At 39.5% G+C, this 18,187-nt stretch overlaps 1 protein-coding gene across 1 annotated transcript in view; it reads right to left on the reverse strand.

Moving 5' to 3' along the window:
• Positions 1-18,187, reverse strand: part of BRAF (B-Raf proto-oncogene, serine/threonine kinase) — a 91,178-nt gene that overhangs the window by 35,284 nt on the left and 37,707 nt on the right. Inside the window, exons 4-7 of the mRNA XM_068402387.1 lie at positions 8,781-8,884; positions 7,975-8,077; positions 6,521-6,669; positions 5,268-5,387 (exon numbers count right to left, since the gene is read on the reverse strand). Of these exons, the coding sequence (XP_068258488.1) occupies positions 5,268-5,387; positions 6,521-6,669; positions 7,975-8,077; positions 8,781-8,884 (476 nt within the window). The remainder of the gene's footprint in view (positions 1-5,267; positions 5,388-6,520; positions 6,670-7,974; positions 8,078-8,780; positions 8,885-18,187) is intronic.

Genomic DNA, 18,187 nt, shown 5'->3' on the forward strand with positions numbered 1-18,187 from the left:
CCAGGCAACAGGCTGACAGAGTTGTCAAATCTCGATTTAATATGTTATAACCTTTCCTGGCAGTATGACAGAACATGCTTTTTCCTTGGACCATGTATTTGGGATAAGCACATTGTTCCCTCCCTTTTTATCACAACAAAACAGAAAGCCGTTTTGGCAGGAGACAAGAGTAATTGCAGGCAGATGTAGATTTTTACCCTCTGTCAATCACAGCAAGTGCCAACGTGTCCACAGATTTACTGTTCTACAAAATGGGGTGCACGGGAAAGAGGAAGATGAAGTGTCCACACATGCTACGTTATATATAAACAAATAATTTTATAAAATCATATGTAGTACCTCCACCAGATCTTAGAACTTGCAGTGATACAAAAATTAGTTCACTTTACAAATATGAAAGAAAATTTTAATACCGATTTTCATCAATTTCCTTTACCTCACCAATGTGATGTTTCATATAGTTAAGAGCTGGTCTACTCAGGAAAGATTTTTTCTTAAAAGAGGTTTGTTTGGGCTTCAAGATTTTTGCTTGGATTTTTATTTTGCTGTAGTTAGGCAAACACTTAAACTGAAAATTCACGTTCACCTAGCTTCAGTTATAGGGTGTGTGCCACCTCCCTTTTAAAATGACAGCATTTCTACTGGACTGAGATTTTTCTTCTCCCCCTCCCAGCCTGAGCAAGTGCACCTCAGTTTAGCCATAGGGCTCAGTGTAGTACGTACTATTCACCTGGTAGACTGCATACTCATACCCAAGCCAAATCTATTGCAAGCTAAAATGCATACCAAGGCTTTTTTTTTTGGTTTACACCAAAGCACGACTGGCTTTGTTCTTTGTTACTGCTATTAACGAAGAATACAGTCCCTTCCATTTTTAAGGAGTTTCTAAGGACTGGTAAGGATCTGGGAGACAATGGTATTTCAGCTACACTAGCAAGCAGGCAAACTGTAAATTTGGGAAGCCAAACATGTTCTAATTAATTATTGTGGTACTCCATAGATATTGCCAGAAAACAAAGTAATTTTTTTTGTTTACCCATTTCTGCAGCCTGGAAATAGTCAACAACCCCAAATCAAATGTTGATTTGGACAAAAGGATAGCAGTATAAGTTCATAACTACAAGCTAGAGACGATCACTCTTACAGCATCCTGTGAAGTCAGTCTAAAAGCAACATGGGACAGATCTGCAATAGTCGTAACTTCATATGGATTAGTGCATTTTTCTATACCATGACAACTTGTTTTCATCCATGTTGGCTTGTAGGTGAAAAACAACTGCCAGGATTATCACAATGGTGTGCATTTATATTGGCCTTTGGGCCCAGATCAAAGCTTAGCAATGCTTTCCTAAAATTTCTGATAGCTTCATATACCAGGGGCTGTCAAGAGAACCCACACAGCTGTCATCAGTCCTCCAAACCAGGTTTCAGTTCACTAGCATGTTTTTGCAAACAAAGTTTTGGGGAGCAAGAGGTTTCCCCGACCTGCTCCACAGACTAAAGATGATTTTTCTGAAGATTCTGATACCAGGCCTTTTCTGCTCAGCAAGAACGCATATCAAGTTGGATGCTGTAGGAAGTTTGCAAAACATTTACATGGAGTGGTCTAGAAAAGGTCTGGTGCCAGAATTTTTATGGGAAAAGTTCATCACACTTTTATGCAATAAAACACAAAGCTTCTACTCACTTAAACACATGGGGATCTAAATGGTGGTGTAGTACTAAACACAATATTGTAAGACTGTGTCTTTGTTTCCTGGGCTTTTCAGAAACTTTTCTAGACATTTAAATATCTTCGTCTGAGACAGAATGATCAGGGAACATTTGGAAGACAGAAAGGAAAACAGAGGTGTTTAATCACAGGCTGGAGCCTGCTCTAAGGCAGGGACTGGCAAGCTCCCAAGAATGGTGCACCAGACAGTCCCCCTTTCTTCCTCAAATTTAGAATACTAAGCATGTTGGGAAATGTCATTTTTCAAAGAGCCAAGATGTTGCCAACCTGCTTACTAGCAGTGTTCTGCCTCAAGCAAAGCAGATGTTTTCAGTTTCTATAGAGTCCAACCTGCCTCTGTGCTATTCAAAGTCTGACCATGCACCCCCTTACCACCCACTCCACAGGATACTTACCCTGCCATAATATCTGCCTCATGAGTTTGCTGAGTTTTGCCCAACATCACAACATCTAAGAGAATAGATGGAAGTTGAAAAAGACAACTTTGGAATATTTTGAATAGCTAATCTCTCCTCTTTTCATATATCTGTAAGATCCAGGGAACTGGGTTCACAGAAATTCTCTGCTCATATTTTACAAGCAAAGATACAGAAGAAACTTTATGATAGTGCAATGAATGAAATGAATACAATGTATTATATACAGTTTGTGTACTTCAATTTTATTACAAATGGCTATTATTAGGGACACCTACACTTTTAATAATTCTTTCCAGTTAAGTGCAGATTATAACTAAAATGACTGCTTTGGCACAACAGGATAGTGCAAACTGAAAGAACTAAAATGGGACAAAAGACCTAATGTGGAGGCTGGACACATTTTTATAAGGGGTTCAGAAATGTGCAAGTGGGACCATATGCGCTCCCTTATCTTGGGGTGGAACATCTGGAGGGACTGCCTATGGCTTACAGTTAGAAGAATGCAAGGCTACAGGACTGGATTGCTTTAGAATGTTACACGTGAGTAAAGTGAAACAAAGTTCTCCAGCATGTTTAGCAGCTTTTGCATCATGTCCAATGGTCTTTTCCTTTATGTCCCTTTCTCTTTCCAACTTCTCCATTTGATCCCTTGACAATTTCCCAGCATGTCACACACGCCTTTGCTCTTGAGCTTGTCTTGCAACACAAACTCTTCCTTTCTTTGAGCACTTTGCCTGCTGCTGGAATCCCTTCACAAGGCTAAAGATGAAGAAGGATGTTTGCCTTCTCTTTCCTCAGGTTTACCAAACGTTTAGTAACATCCCTTCCTCTGTTGGCTGTGCCATGCAAGATGCTAGGAGAACAGAGAAATCAAAGGAACAATTATTAAACTAGTAAGTGTTAATAAAGTGCTAGTTCCTCATATTTTCAATCCCATTGCCCAACTCTCAAATTTCAATCCCTTACTCTCCTCCCAGACAAAATAACCTCAAATGTTAACTTTTTTTTTTTTTCATTTCCAGTTGAACTGTTGTCCCATATTGTACCAGTACCCTTTACCAAAACCGTGGGTAAGTAAATGTTTTTATAGAAAAGGTCAGCTTTTTTTTTTTTACTCGAAAAAAATTCAGAGAAATTAATATTTCCACAATTATGTCTTTAAAAAGCAGAGAAGTATTATTAAAGAAGGCAAAAGCATAACTGGAGAAAGGTATGGACAGTGCTATATACTCATACAATGCATCTGAGCTGCTTCTGGGAAGGAATACTACAAACACAGATGTTTGGGGAAAATCGCATGACTTTGTAACATGCATATTACTTATGAACACCAGCTGATAATCATAAACCATTTTCAAAATAAACAGAATTGTGAAGGCATGAGGTATGCTTTTTTTTTTTTTTTGGTTTAACAATGAAGTGTACAGCAAGGCAAAAAAGCAAGAAGTAGAAAGCTAGAAACCTTTTACAGCTCCTGCAACCACTAACATTTACAGGTGCAGCACTTAGGAAAAGCTCCTTAACCTCAACTGGCAAGCATATTTAAATGTTAACATTTTTATATATGTGAAGTTAAAACCTTAAGGCATTAACCAGCTTTGGTCTCAGTTTTTCCTTTCACTTTTTACTTCACAAAACTAAGACTGCCTGAAGTAGTGCATGTATCAATTAAGTTAATCCATCCTGTTGTATCTTCACAAACTGGTAAGAAAGCACAAATGTGAGGCAGAGGCAATTGAAATGCAGGAAAATTTAGCATATACCAGTATTAGGATCGGGGCTCTATAGTGCCTTTGGCATGTGCAGGTGTTTAACACAGCTGGTATGAACAAGCTTCTTCACAGATTAATAGTTCTAGCCTGGTTATAATTTCAGCTGTACCATAAGAAAGGCAGAGCCTGCTTAGCTTAGATAACCACAGCAGCAGCCTTGTCCACAATCTGCTGTATTAACTTCCACGGGATATAAAGGCAACGTCCACTACCTGGAAGAGGCACTTCCAAATTTACTTGAAACTGCACAAAACAGTACAAATAAGAACATCATCTCTCTTTGTACTTACCAAATGAGGTTCCCTCTGCAGGACTGTCAATCTGTTTTCCTGGGAGGTATCATATTTGATCTGTCATAAGATAGTCTTGGCTGTCCAGGGACTTTCTCTTGTAGTGAGAGTCCATAGGTGCCTGTGTAGCTTCCAGCTGTGTTTCTGCTTTAGTTTGGGAACAAGCCTCACTATTCCAAGAGAGCCTCTCTGCCAAATTCAGTTCGTCTCCATGTAGTACATATGTGTCCTAGGAATGTTTTTCTGAAGGCTTTTGTATTTGGTGTTCTTAATAAATCTCCATCAGGTTTCTTGACTTTGATACACATCCTTGAGTTACCCTTTCCTGGAGATTTGTTCAGCTATCTGGTGCTGGGTGGTGTCAGTGATCTCTTAGCTACTGGGAACATAATCTAAATATGATCACTTATCTCTTCACAGAGAGAGAGTCTAGAATCACAGGGGATGGAGGCTGTGGTCAGATTTAGAAGTCTAATTTTACAAAACCTGGATCTACAGCAAGCAGATACTACTGATATATCCCAACATCTAAACAGGAGGAAGACAGCTGGTCTGGAGGATACTAAAGCAATGTGTATATGGAAAAGCTACTAAAGCAGTATCATGAACCTGGAATTGGCATCTGTTCACACCAATCTATAGTGGTGTGGCTTATTCTGAAACAGAGGTATGTCACTTCAAGGCAAATAAACTGTTGCTTGATAACACAAACTAAAAGAATTTGTTAGGATATAGTTTTGGTTTGTATTAATTTTAAGTATAAAATCTTTCCAGTTTAGACCAGGTCTAAGCTACCATGCAGAAGAAATCAGTTTAACAGGTAAGGCCCCAATTCTACAGACACTTGTGCATGTTTAACTTCGGTTCATTACTAATTTATATCATTCATGTGAATGAAAGCATCCACTTCTTTAAAGTTAAGCATAGGTGGATATATTTGCATGACAAGACAGATTACAAAAATGTAGAGAGAGTTGCAAAGCATTATTTTGAGTGTTTCTAAGTATACAGTACTGAAATGTTATGTTATTCAACAGCAGGAATAAGGTCATACCCAACAGAATCTGAGGGGGGCACTGAGGTGTACGATCCAGATGCTGGGGTGGTCTCTCCTAAGGAGGCCTCCTCCTGTGGTAGAGGGTGATGTTCAAAGAACTTGGAGACAAACAGCAAACTGTGAGGCAAGAACAAAACAAAAACAACCTAACTTGTGCAAAACCCAGAAGCTTCACAATATAACACCCAAAAATTGAAAAAAAAAAAACCAAACCAAAACAAAAAACCTTCACTGATCAAATTCTAAATTTTAAATTAAACACTACACTAACATTAATTTGCAAAATTTGTTAAAAATGTTATTTACTTGACAAAAATTCAAAGGATCATGCCTCTAACATACCTTTGCGGAAAGTAATTTTTTAATCTTTTAGTTGAAATTGCAAACATCTGGTTCCTCAAGAATGCACAACTTACACCTATATGTTGAGTACACGAACTTATTTTAATGTTTGCACTGATGCAATGCCAAAACCCAAATGGATAGAACTATATTATCCATGAGCCCTGAGCACAAACTCTAGAAGTGCCCAAGGAAACGGTTACAAATACCAACATAAACAGAAATTAAATTTATTTGTGGAGGAAAAACTAGCATTTTAAATGATTCCTTATATGAAAGTCTATTTAAAAGACTTAATAGCCTCTGCTGAAATCAATCAAATAGAACACAGAGCCAGTTTGCACCAGATCCTTAACCTACATCAAAGACTTCCACAAATAGATCAATAATTAAACTCAAGAACACATGACTGTTTGGGATATTCTCTTTTACGTTTCTTACCTAGGCAAACTCACTAATGGATTAATTTTCAATCACTGTAAAACCAACTGCAATTTCACCATATTAAACTAGTGTCTCTTAACATTTTCTTCAGGTTGAAGGAAATTAACCTGCATCTAAACCCACATCTAAACATTTAAAGGGCCCTAGCCATCACAAAATAGAGAATCAGTTTTGATGAACAACTGTGAACAATGAGAAGTCTGTCTGATATAGTCAAACGCTCAGCCACCCCATTCATGCTCCAAAGAAAGCATTTCATAGTCCAGCAAAAAAATATGAACTGGTTGTCTGAAGCTAGCACAGAGAGAATATGAATTATGCAGTCTCACAAGAACAGTTAAACTCCTACATTTTTTTCAGGCACCTCCTCAGACTTCCTGAATTACAGATTTAACATTAAGTAATCACTGACAGCTGTAAGCTTAATAAAAGGCTCAACTTTAAAACTAATTGTGATTACTTACTCAAGTTGGTCATAATTAACACACATCAGTGGCACTTCTGTACTACAGCGCTGGTGAAATTTGTAGCCACATGTCTGGCACCGGAACCCCTGGAAAAGCAGCTTTCGACAAAAGTCGCAGAATGCTAACGTGAAGAATGTTTTTCGTACCTACATTGTCAGAAATAATAATAATTAAATAGAGTCCTTCTGTAAGCCTAAGATAGGTTATTTGCTTTTACCTCCTTCAAATACACATACAAGCCTTTTTTGATGCTGAGACTACAGTTTTACGTATCAAACAGATTTATATAATAGATTGTCTCCTTTTTGAAATTGTCTTCATGCATTAAGATTTTCTTTCAACTATTTATTGGAATTAATGCTCCACTTCATTAGCTGTAAGAAAAACGGCAACAAATCTGAAGCAAAACAGTGCACTATTAGCATGCTAGAGACAAACATTCAGAATTTAATTGAATACAACCTATAAAAACAAAAGCTGCTGAAAGATTATCTCTTCTTCTAATTTTTCCAGGAGTCAAATGACATTGCTATCCATCACTCACAGGACTGAAAATACACATATGGCTTATATATATGGCTTCTACATATGGTTACATATATAGTCATAATTTTGACTACTGAAACTCAGAAACATTTAAAATCGCCAAAGGGTGAACATATATTACCCCCATATTATATGAGGGAAAAAATGATTTAGTTTCCTTTTCAAATTTAGAAATAGTTGGCATAAAAAGACATTCTAGTTGTATTACTACAAGTAATAATCAGAACTTCAGAAGGTTATAAAAAAAAATGTTAAGCCTACTAGACTTCCATCTAACTAGCCATAGCCAAACTAGCTTGTTTGAGTAAAACAGCTTAAGCACCTTGCAAATAGAATTTTTTTTTTTTTTTTTTTTTTTTAAAGTAAAAGGTCTTTCTTCTCAATGTAACATTATTTCCAGGATTTTGTATGCAGCTGGAACCGTTTAGATGGATTCTATTTAGCAGCTTCCATTTACTTAGTGCCTTATCAGGTGAAAACATATTTGTGCACTAGCATCATTGATGATGTCAGCACCACTCTGGGAATAGTTAGTTCATTAGTTAATTGCTGCTGCAGAGCCAGCAGGGAGGCCCAGAATACATTTTATAGATACAGCAATACAAAAATAGTAGATTATTATTACAGCTCTGCAATGCAGTGCTGATTTAACCCCCCTACATTTATAGATTTTAGGGGTGCATTCCATCCAAATGTGAAAGTTTTAAGGGCGATCAAGTACTCTAGCATCACTTATTTCAATTATAATTCTATCTAATTCACTTAAGCTATTGTGATTAAAAACTTATTTTGCAACCCCCACCACATCCCACAGATACAAAATATTATTCAAGGTTGCTAATTTGAATTTGAAGGTACAAAGTTGCTTTCACCCTGCTCAACATTTCATAAAATCCAGCACATACAAAATTGTGTGTCGTGAGTGGCACGTTCTCCAAGACTTCCACATGCAGCTCCTCTCCCGTGAGCCAGGAAATGTCGGTGTCCCAGCCAATTGGCTTCTTCTCTCTAAAGTGTAAATAAGCCTTTCATTAGCACTAGCCCATGAGCCCTTGCAGGTCTCCTGCTGAAGATGTGAGATCTGGCAGAAAGTTGCACTGTGGGGGTTTGCTACCCAGTCTCTAACTGCAGAAAACTTTAAAGGCAAGACATTAAGCTCCGCACGTACCAAGGAAAGCACACCTTCCCTGGATAAACTGTATGAACGAAAGGCACTTTTTCAATAAGCTCCAGTAGCGGCCGATTCCGTGGTTCCAAGGTGACAGATACACTTCTGACCAAATAAAGTGCTTGTGAAAGTACCTGTCCCATAAGAGTTGCAAAGAGATGGCTAATTTTGTGCAGTAAGACAATCTACTAACTCCGTATTCAGTGAAGAATGCACTATAACCAAGTCAAATATAACCAAAAAGTTAACGAAACCTATTTAATACTTGTTTGGTTAGCATAAGTATGATTAATGACTGTTTAGCCAGCAGTCTATAAGCTCATATTACTCTATATTATGCCTGTTCTGGAAGTGATTAAGTCTTTTCCTACGAGTTTGCCATTCTTTTTAGACATGTCTTCAAGGCACAAATCGTTTCAGTGCAAAGTATCATACCATTCTGAACTTTGAAAACAACTTCCACACTGTTGGATAGAATCGGGCATACTGGGTAACTCCAAGAAGAGATACGAAGAGCAAAAAACCATCACACACAAACCATACCCATCTTGTATTCTGTAAACAGCACAGCATTCTGGAATAAGACCTCTCATCATCAGAGCTTTCTTTAGGCTGTCTCGGACTGTCACCCCACATCTTGCTGGAACCTAGAAGTCAAATATAAAAGAAATTCATAAAAACAAGTTCCAATTTATCCCCCTAAACAGATACAAAGATTTTGATGCTCAAGTGCTAAAACCCACTTTTCATGATGCTTTACAGAATGCTAGGTAAGAGTTTTTCAAAGTCTCTTTTGTACTGTGGAAAATTTTATTTGTGAATAGTATATAAGCAACGTAGCTCAGCTAGAAGAGAAAACAAGCTCTACATTTCTACTAATGCTTGGTATGAAATCTTGACCCAACTCTAAAAGTGACTTTCCAGCTCTTTTCATCTTGAAGAAAGAGGAGACACAGCAGACAGATAGCTAATAACTATGTACATCTAACAACGTTCAGGCCAAGCTGTAAAATTAAGTGGGGCAACATGCCAAGTTGAATTAAAATGAAAGAACTAACTTGGACTGCACTAAAAAAAAACATGATAAAATGTAAACATTTTATTTTCTATTTCTAAAATAGAAGATAAGCACGCAAACAAGTAAAATAAAACAATCGTCTGAGTCAGGCAGACCATCACCCCTCACTTTAACCTATACTTGCAACTCTACAGACACTTCCTATTTGAAAAATGTGTTCCTTCTCTTCTGTTTCAGTATTCAAAAAGTTTAAATATCTAACAAGATGGGAAGAATGGAGAAGCACACTGAAACTAGCCCACCAAAGAACTGCAAACTATGCAAACTAAAGATACTTTCCTTGCCTCTACTCTATTCTAGCTGTAGGCATATCTTATAGGAATAAGTACATCATCTTTAGGAGTACCTGTGATTTAACAGTATATACTGTCAAGCCATAAAACCAGAACAATACATAATCTGGTGATTAAGTGTAGTTAAGGTGTTGAGTATCATCCACTTACTATTTCTAGAACTAAATAGTGAAAATATGTAATGCTTTAGTTGGTATACACACTGGGACATCTCCTATAATCACAAACAGCACCTCAAACATGAATCAAAAGAAAAACCCACAGATTTAACTAACCAAAAAAGTCTGTCTGAACACCTGAGACTCAGTTGTAGCTTTCTAGTGGCCTAAGCCAGAGCCCTTGGTAGCCAAAAGCAGTCTCTTAATCAGCTTCAGCTGGCTTTGGATTGAAGCCTAGTTTTTGCTCCCTGCACTTGAATTTCCATAGGTATTTAGGGGCCCTATGTCCTACTTAAGGATGACAGTGAAAAGTAGCAGCCTATTTCAAGGAGCTTTGTGAATACCACTTGAGGTTACACTATATATTGCATTCCTAGAACTCAAACATATGCTCTCTCAGAAGAGACAAATTAAAGGAGTATTTTGCTTCACAATCTTCCTCCCATTAATATGAAAGTGCTTCTTATAGGATATTTGTGCATTTCATCTGATCAACACAAACATTTAAAAAAAGAGAATTTCTATTAATTCCTTGGAAAAAAACATCGTATAGCATACTGCTTTACAATCTTGATATTCAGCCTTACGTGACTGTTTTACACATTCCATTACTTCTTAATCCATCTTTTTACTAATCTAGGTAACTTCTTCCCATCCTAGAAGTTAACACTGTGGCTTTCAATCACTTGTAGATCCTTCCTCCAGCCAAACACATCCTGAATCGTTACTAATACCTGTCACTGGTATTAAGAGGGAGCCTGGAAGCACCTACTGTTGTCAATATTGTCAACAACTTTTCACTGTAAAACTCAGCCCTCTGTTGCTTAAGTCTCTACCAAAGTAACTGTACACACCGAAACCAACTGTTCACAGGGTCATTCCGTGACCAGTATCTCCCGCTCCTGACCCCTGGCAATGTGGTTAGCATAACTAACACCATTTTATGAGGCAAGCTGCCATTCTCTGTCACCGAGTAGGTCACGTATTCATTCTCTTTCCCCTCATTATCAGGCCCTGAAGATCCTGTGAACCACGTAGACAAACCAAACAGATTTATTCCTCCCCTCCCTACCGACTTCAAGGCTCCTAGGCGCCAGGCTCGTTACTCCCTTCCTTGCTGGCCTTGAAGGTCCCAGGCACCCGAGGCCACCAGGTGGTGGTGACAACCCCATCACAGCACAGAGAGCACTGTCTGTAAAACCAAGCAGTTCAAAGTCCTAAGCGGGGAACCTGGACCAGAGCTGCTGCTGGACAGTGAGACCCGGGGCCTGCCATGGCCAGGGGTGCCTCCACCATCCTCTGCTTTCTCCCAGGATCGAGGGAGCGACTTGTATTCTTTTATATGAATTTAGAGTCTAGATTATGATTGTTATATTGATATGACAAACCATATATTAAGATTTGACCCCTGGAGGGTCCAGGTGATTAGACGTTATAAGTGAAGTTGTATTATAAATTCTGTATTATGCTACTTACAAGTTGTACAATACTGATTCTGCTTGTAGAAATCCTGTGCCATTCTAACCATAAATTCTGTGCTATATTAATCATAATATCATGTTAAGAAAATAAAGCTTTAATTGTAACTACAATTTAGTGCGGTCACCATGCTGCCAACAATCCCTAAAAGAACCTGTCTGTCCCCTCAGCATCAGGTGACAAGTTCTCCCTGCCTCCAATGTATATATTTACAAACACAAAGTAAATATTTTTAAGAAATTGACTAAAATCTCTGAGGATTTCAGAGGTGTGCTCCAACGTCCCACACACAGCAAGTCCAATCATGAGCCATTTCAATGGAGTAAGCAAGTGTTCTTCAGCTCAAGGCTATTTTTCCTCTAAGTACAGCTCCCGTTGGACTGAGGTAAAGCCCCCTCCCAGCCACTTCGGGTCCACCTTTCCAGCAACCTCAGTTACTTCACCACTGAAATCCACAGTGGAAGAAGAAATTCAAATACTGAGAGGGTGACAGACAGACCACATGTGGAAAAAGGGCAATGAAGAGAGCCAGGAAAGTGGCTGGGCATGAAGGAGAAACGGTAGGAGAGAGGCAGGACAAACATAAGAACTGATCAGGGGAAGCATGTGAATACTGGGAGAGGGCATCATCATCAACAGGTTGATGGGAAACAAACCAAGCAAGACAGAGGGAAGACAGACTGAAGAGACAAATGAGGCAGAGGGCAGGAATCAAAGATGCAATGAACTGCCATGTAGGGGAGAACTGGCTGAAACAGCTGGGGAAGCAATGGAAGCACATCCTTAACAGGAAGCTTTCCTGCTGTGATGAGGAGAAAAAGACGGCTCATTTTGGACAAGGAGCACCAGGGAGAAGGGACTGCCTAAGAGATGTGTTAGAACTGAGCACAGAGTGGGGAGAGGTTCTAGCTTAGGTACAAAACTTCAAGGCAGTAAGTACTAAAAGAAACCAGGGTAGTAAAATCTAGACCTGGGCAAGGGAACTGAACAGGACACAGAGGAAAAGCCAAGTAGTGGAATGGTGACTAACATTAAAGAAGAGATAAAGACAAAATGGCAAGGAGCCTTGTGCTCATTGGAAGACATTTTTTTCCTCCAGCACTGATCCTCTATAATGGGCAACAACATCCTCCAATACCTCATGAAGCACAGCTCTGTATCAGGAACCTAATAGTTCCAACTCAATTAATGAATTACACCAGTGCAAATAATGCCATTTCAGGGGATTTTAAATTTCTTTTTTCTTTTTAGTTTTGCTGAAAATGAGATTTATGAAGTTACAGGCTTCCTTTTAAGAGATCAATAAAAGTCTCTCAAAGGGCAAGCTCCCAAAACTTGGGAAGTATCAGAATGAAGGTTACCTACAGCAACACAAGTGCAATATGACTATGAAAAATGTGCATTAAGCATCTTGCTCACTTATCATTTGCTGTTCCTCAGTATTACTTCCCCAAGTCTCCTTCATTAAAATCCAAGCCACATTTATGCAAGTTGCAATTAGAAACATGGATAGAACACTTGTTCTCTTCACTGCCATTTGCAACAAGATCCAGCTAAAAACCAGTTAGGGAACTGTTTTTATTATTTTCAAAAATCACCAGGATCCTGAATCAGCATCACATTTAGAACATTCTCTTACAGAACTCCTGAGCAAAGAAACAGAAGGCTAAATTAAAAGAACTAAATACTAGAATAAATCCCAGTAGTATTGATTAATCATTTTCCTAGACTGGTACAGTATGGTCCATCACCATCTGTGCACGCAGCCCTTCAGCTCCCTCCTTCAGTCCCTACCAGTGCCTGCTGTGAAGCAGAAATCGCACCCTGCAAAGCATTACCTCTAAAATCCCTCTTCCCCCACCCTATCCTCTTCTCACACCCAAATCATGGCAAAGTTAAAGAAAAATCCCACTCCAAGAAAGTGATTTGGAGAGTGACTCAATCTTAAGAAAAAATCCAAAACATTATTTTTTTCCAGCTACCAGACAGGCTCCCCAGAGCAGGAGTTTCAGAACCAAAGTGGGTTTATCAATTCCATCAAGAGTTTTGACAGGATTCCCACAGAGCATTTTAACTGAATCACATCAGTGTTTTTCGTCAAAATCAGTTCCCCATGAGAAAATTTCTGATCTACTCCAAAATAGGCACCCTTATGACTGTAATCCAGTAAATCAAACAAAGTTTGCATTTTGCTGAAACAAAGAATGCTTAATATTATTTCAAACCCATTTTGTCCACTCCTATCCACTATCTTTTGATCCCTCTGTTTTGTAACTAAGTGAACCTAAATATGTTTCACAGCAGTTACCACCTAGAAATTCATGTTACTGAATTAGGAGATCTGTTTCCAAATTCTAATTGCTAAGGGTTTTCTTTTAAAGTTACATATATACTCAAGATTTGTAGATCAGAAAAGGTTTAGGTTTTTATAACTATTTGAAAGTTGATTCAGCAAACAATTTTCAAAAGCAAAGAGCATGAAAGAGTATGGGCTACACAATACTAAGGAACAGTACAGAAGCTGCCAATACAGACTGCAAGATGTGTTCAGCGTGTCGCTTAATAATATACCAGATGAAGTAATTTACTTGTGCATCTTGAATCAGGCAAGTAGTGATTCAGGAAGACACCAAAACACATGCTCAGCTTTGCAAATGTGAAGCCCCAAGGAAATGGATGAAAATTACTCCAGATTCCAAAAATTCTCAAAGCAGAGTCTTACCACCTAGACAGATTAAACATAACTATAGCACTTAATTTTCTCATTTCTTTTACTCATGTAAATTATTTCTATGGACAGTAAAGCATTCATAACAACATTGCTGTTATATATTTAGCACTGCAGCCACAAGTATTTAAGCAATGCATAATAAATCATTTATTTCTGTAAACCAGGTCATTCCCGATTCAGTAAGAAATTCAGGGCTACATCCCTAAATAACTCTTACATCACTGTTCTAACATCAGAGCAGAAACTGGCATAGTCTCAGTAAGTTAAAAATGCTTCTTTACACCAGTGCAGTTTCCAATATTTTACAGCAATAAAGAGACTGAAGAGACTGAGAAGTACTTCAAAAATCACTATAAAGGAATTCTCTGAAAGTGGAGAGGCTGGACAGCTCTCAATATCTAGTATTATACTTCTCAAAACTAGTTAGCAGGTTCTGTTTTTTCCTCAGCTTAGCACTGTAGTTCAGCTCAGTTCAGCAAGTGTTACGTATATATGTAAGATATGTGTAACATACCTTAGAGTGTCAGAAAAATTCTGAACAGTTAAACGGAGTACTGGGTACAAAAGCAAGAATATTCCAAGTAGTATGGATTTTGAAATATCACTTCAAAGTACTGATTTACTTACCTCAACACATATACCTTGGAAAATCGCACTTTTTTCCCCTGTTACCTATATGACTAAAATATGCCAGCAACATGCTCACAGAATTCAATGTGTTGGGAGACAAATAAGCTAAGCTATCTTTTTGCCAAATAACTAGTCTTGCCTTCTGACACGTTAGGTTTTCTGGCAAAAATCCAAACTTGAGATCCACATTTAGTTTCTCATCTGAGGTACAAAGGACAAATGTTCAACCAAATCAGTCAGCTACTTTTTACAGCACTAACAGGTAAAAATAAACCCCCTCTATGGGAAAGAGGACATAAGATGATACTGAACATCACATCCTCTATAAAAGGAAGAACATGGCTTTCAGACACAGATGTTCTGGATTTCAGGGCATGAAGCTCTGACCAGCTTCCAGGAGAAAGCACCATATTAATAATATACATTCTTAATGAAGCACATTAGTAAGACAAACGGGAGACAATGTCACTGTATTAAATCTTGTTTCCAAGGGAAGCCGAAAAGAATTTACCCATTTTACAAAGCTGTTACTCTTTCATCAAATGCATCCCATTCAACTTGCAAAGACATCAGTTACCAGCACCCACTCACACCTCCAACACAATTAAGTGGTACTCATTTATAGAACACAATGGGCTGATTCATGTCAATACAGAAACGTTTGCTCAAGAGTACACCATCACCAAACCACACTGGATCAAACCTGCTGTGCCTAGTCAACAGCAGCCTCCACACTATCATTTTTCAAGCTTTTGAGGGACAGCTCTCAAACTGTGTTCAGAAAAGCATTGATTATTTGTAAGGTTATAGTAGACAATGGGATCACCATCTTAAAATTTTAGTTAGGGTTAATACCAGTGCCAGAAGTTGTGAAGGCTGACAGTGACACACTAACAAAAAAAAGTTTGGAAAATATGGCTTTAGACTTCAAACTTGAGAGAAATGCTCATCTAGAAAAATATCCGTAGCCACTATATGGGAGTCAAAACCCAGCACCTTGAGGTTTCTGTTCAAGTGACAAAAAAGTCAGCTGGCTGCTCTCTAAACCAAATGCATTAGAAATATAAGTTACAAAATAGTTTAAATAAATCTTTCTAATAGGTAAGACCCAGAGTCTGCTTGCTCAGTATCCTGTCTCAGACGATCACTCTGCAAAAGCTTTAAAGGCAGGGGGGCAAGAAACCATACTGCTGAAGGGCTAGAATTCACATCCCTCTCTAATTTGTTGCAACTGATCCTAAAAACAAATGGATACTTTCATCTCCAGGTAGTATACACATTCTCTACAAGTAATAAAGCTTTGGTTGGTTAGTTTACTTAAACAACACAAGAAGCCATGAATTTAAGTATGACTTACTAGACATGGAATTGAAATATTTCCTCCAATTATTTTCAGATTTGTGACTTGCATTCCATTTCATTGAGTGCCTGCCTAGCACATCACGAGGTAAAGGAAACGCACTCCAAACAACATTTTCCTCTGTCATTCATTACTTTCTACAGACATAGACTTTCCATCTCTTTAAGGTAAGAAATCCCTAAGCTCTCCGTACTTGAGGAATACTCTTAAAAAGCAGTGATCAACATGACACAAGGCATTCCAGATGACAAGCCATTGATTTTATTATGGCAAGTTTTCAATATTGTTTGACTTTGCAATCTAAGACTGTGTGTCAATAAAATGGAAGTAGATTAAATTGTTCTCCTTTCAACACATACTACTTTGAATTTATCCAATGTTGAGTTTAGCCTGTGTGGATTAACCCCAGCAGGTAGCTGAGCACCACCCAGCTGCTTGCTCAGTCCTCCCTCAGTGGGGTGAGGGAACAGAACTGGAAGGACAAAAGCAAGAAAACTCCTACAGCAAGATAAAGACAAATTAATAAGTGAAGGAAAAAAAGAAGGGGAAAAAATTTCCTAGTGATGCAGGGCTATGGATGTAGTCTATCTAGACTTCAGTAGGGCATTCAACACTGTCTCCCACAGCATCCTCCTAGACAAACTGGCTGCCCGGGGCTTGGATGGGTGGACTCTTAAATGGGTTAAAAACTGGCTGGATGGCCGAGCCCCAAGAGTGGTGGTGAATGGGGCAAAGTCCATCAGGTCACTAGTGGTGTTCCCCAAGGCTCAGTTCTGGGGCTTGTGCTGTTCAATATCTTTATAGATGATCTAGATGTAGGGATTGAGTGCACCCTCAGCAAATTTGCAGATGACACCAAGCTGGGTGGGAGTATCGATCTGCTGGAGGGTAGGAAGGCCCTACAGAGGGATCTGGACAGGTTAGATAGATGGGCCGAGACCAACGGCATGAGGTTCAACAAGAACAAGTGCCGGGTCTTACACTTCGGCCACAACAACCCCATGCAGCTCTACAGGCTGGGGGAAGAGTGGTTAGAAAGCGGCCCGGTGGAAAGAGACCTGGGGGTGCTGATCGACAGCCGGCTAAACATGAGCCAGCAGTGTGCCCAGGTGGCCAAGCAGGCCAATGGCATCCTGGCCTCTATTAAGAATAGTGTAGCCAGCAGGTCTAGGGAAGTGATCGTCCCTCTGTACTCGGCACTGGTGAGGCCGCACCTTGAGTACTGTGTCCAGTTCTGGGCCCCGCACTTCAAGAAAGATGTTGAGGTGTTGGAGCGAGTCCAGAGGAGGGCGACCAAGCTGGTGAAGGGTCTGGAGGGTCTGACCTACGAGGAACGGCTGAGGGAGCTGGGGTTGTTTAGCCTGGAGAAGAGGAGGCTCAGAGGTGCCCTTATTGCAGTCTACAACTACCTGAAGGGAGGTTGTAGTGAAGTGGGAGTTGGCCTCTTCTCCCGGGCAACTAGTGATAGGACAAGAGGACACAGCCTCAAGCTTCACCAGGGGAGGTTCAGGTTGGACATTAGGAAGAATTTCTTTTCAGAAAGGGTTATTAGACTTTGGAATGGGCTGCCCAGGGAGGTGGTGGAGTCACCATCTCTGGGTGTGTTTAAGAAAAGACTGGACATGGCACTTAGTGCCATGGTCTAGTTGACAGGGTGGTGTAAGGGCAACGGTTGGACTCGATGATCCCTGAGGTCTCTTCCAACCTGGTTGATTCTGTGATTCTGTGACTCACCACCAGCAGACTGGTGCCCAGCTAGCCCCTGAGCAACAGCAACTTTGGAAAAACTCCCCTCCGATTTATTGCAGAGGATGATGTTATATGGCATGGAATACTCCTTTGGTCACGTGGGGTCAGCTGTCCCCGCTGTGTCCCCTCAGCCTACTCACTGGAGGGGCAGTGGGAAACAGGGAAGGCCTTGACCCTGTGCCAGCACTGCTCAGCAATAGCTAACACGCTGCTGTGTTGTCAGCACTGTTTGGGTCACCAGTCTAAAACACAGCACTATATGAGCTGCTGTGAAGAAAATTAACTCCACTCAAGCCAGACCCCAGTACAGTCTGCTGTAGCATTGCTGCTCACCTTGCTTCACTAATCACCTCCCAAAGACACATTCTTCAGTCTTTCCTAGACATGAAGGACTTACTCATGGTAGCTGTAAAATCTATTTCTTTGTACAACTACTGTGATGTAATAAAATTTTATTTACTTATTGACAGCC

This window comes from Nyctibius grandis, chromosome 5, assembly GCF_013368605.1.
Source record: "Nyctibius grandis isolate bNycGra1 chromosome 5, bNycGra1.pri, whole genome shotgun sequence".
NCBI classification, from domain to species: Eukaryota; Metazoa; Chordata; class Aves; order Nyctibiiformes; family Nyctibiidae; genus Nyctibius; species Nyctibius grandis.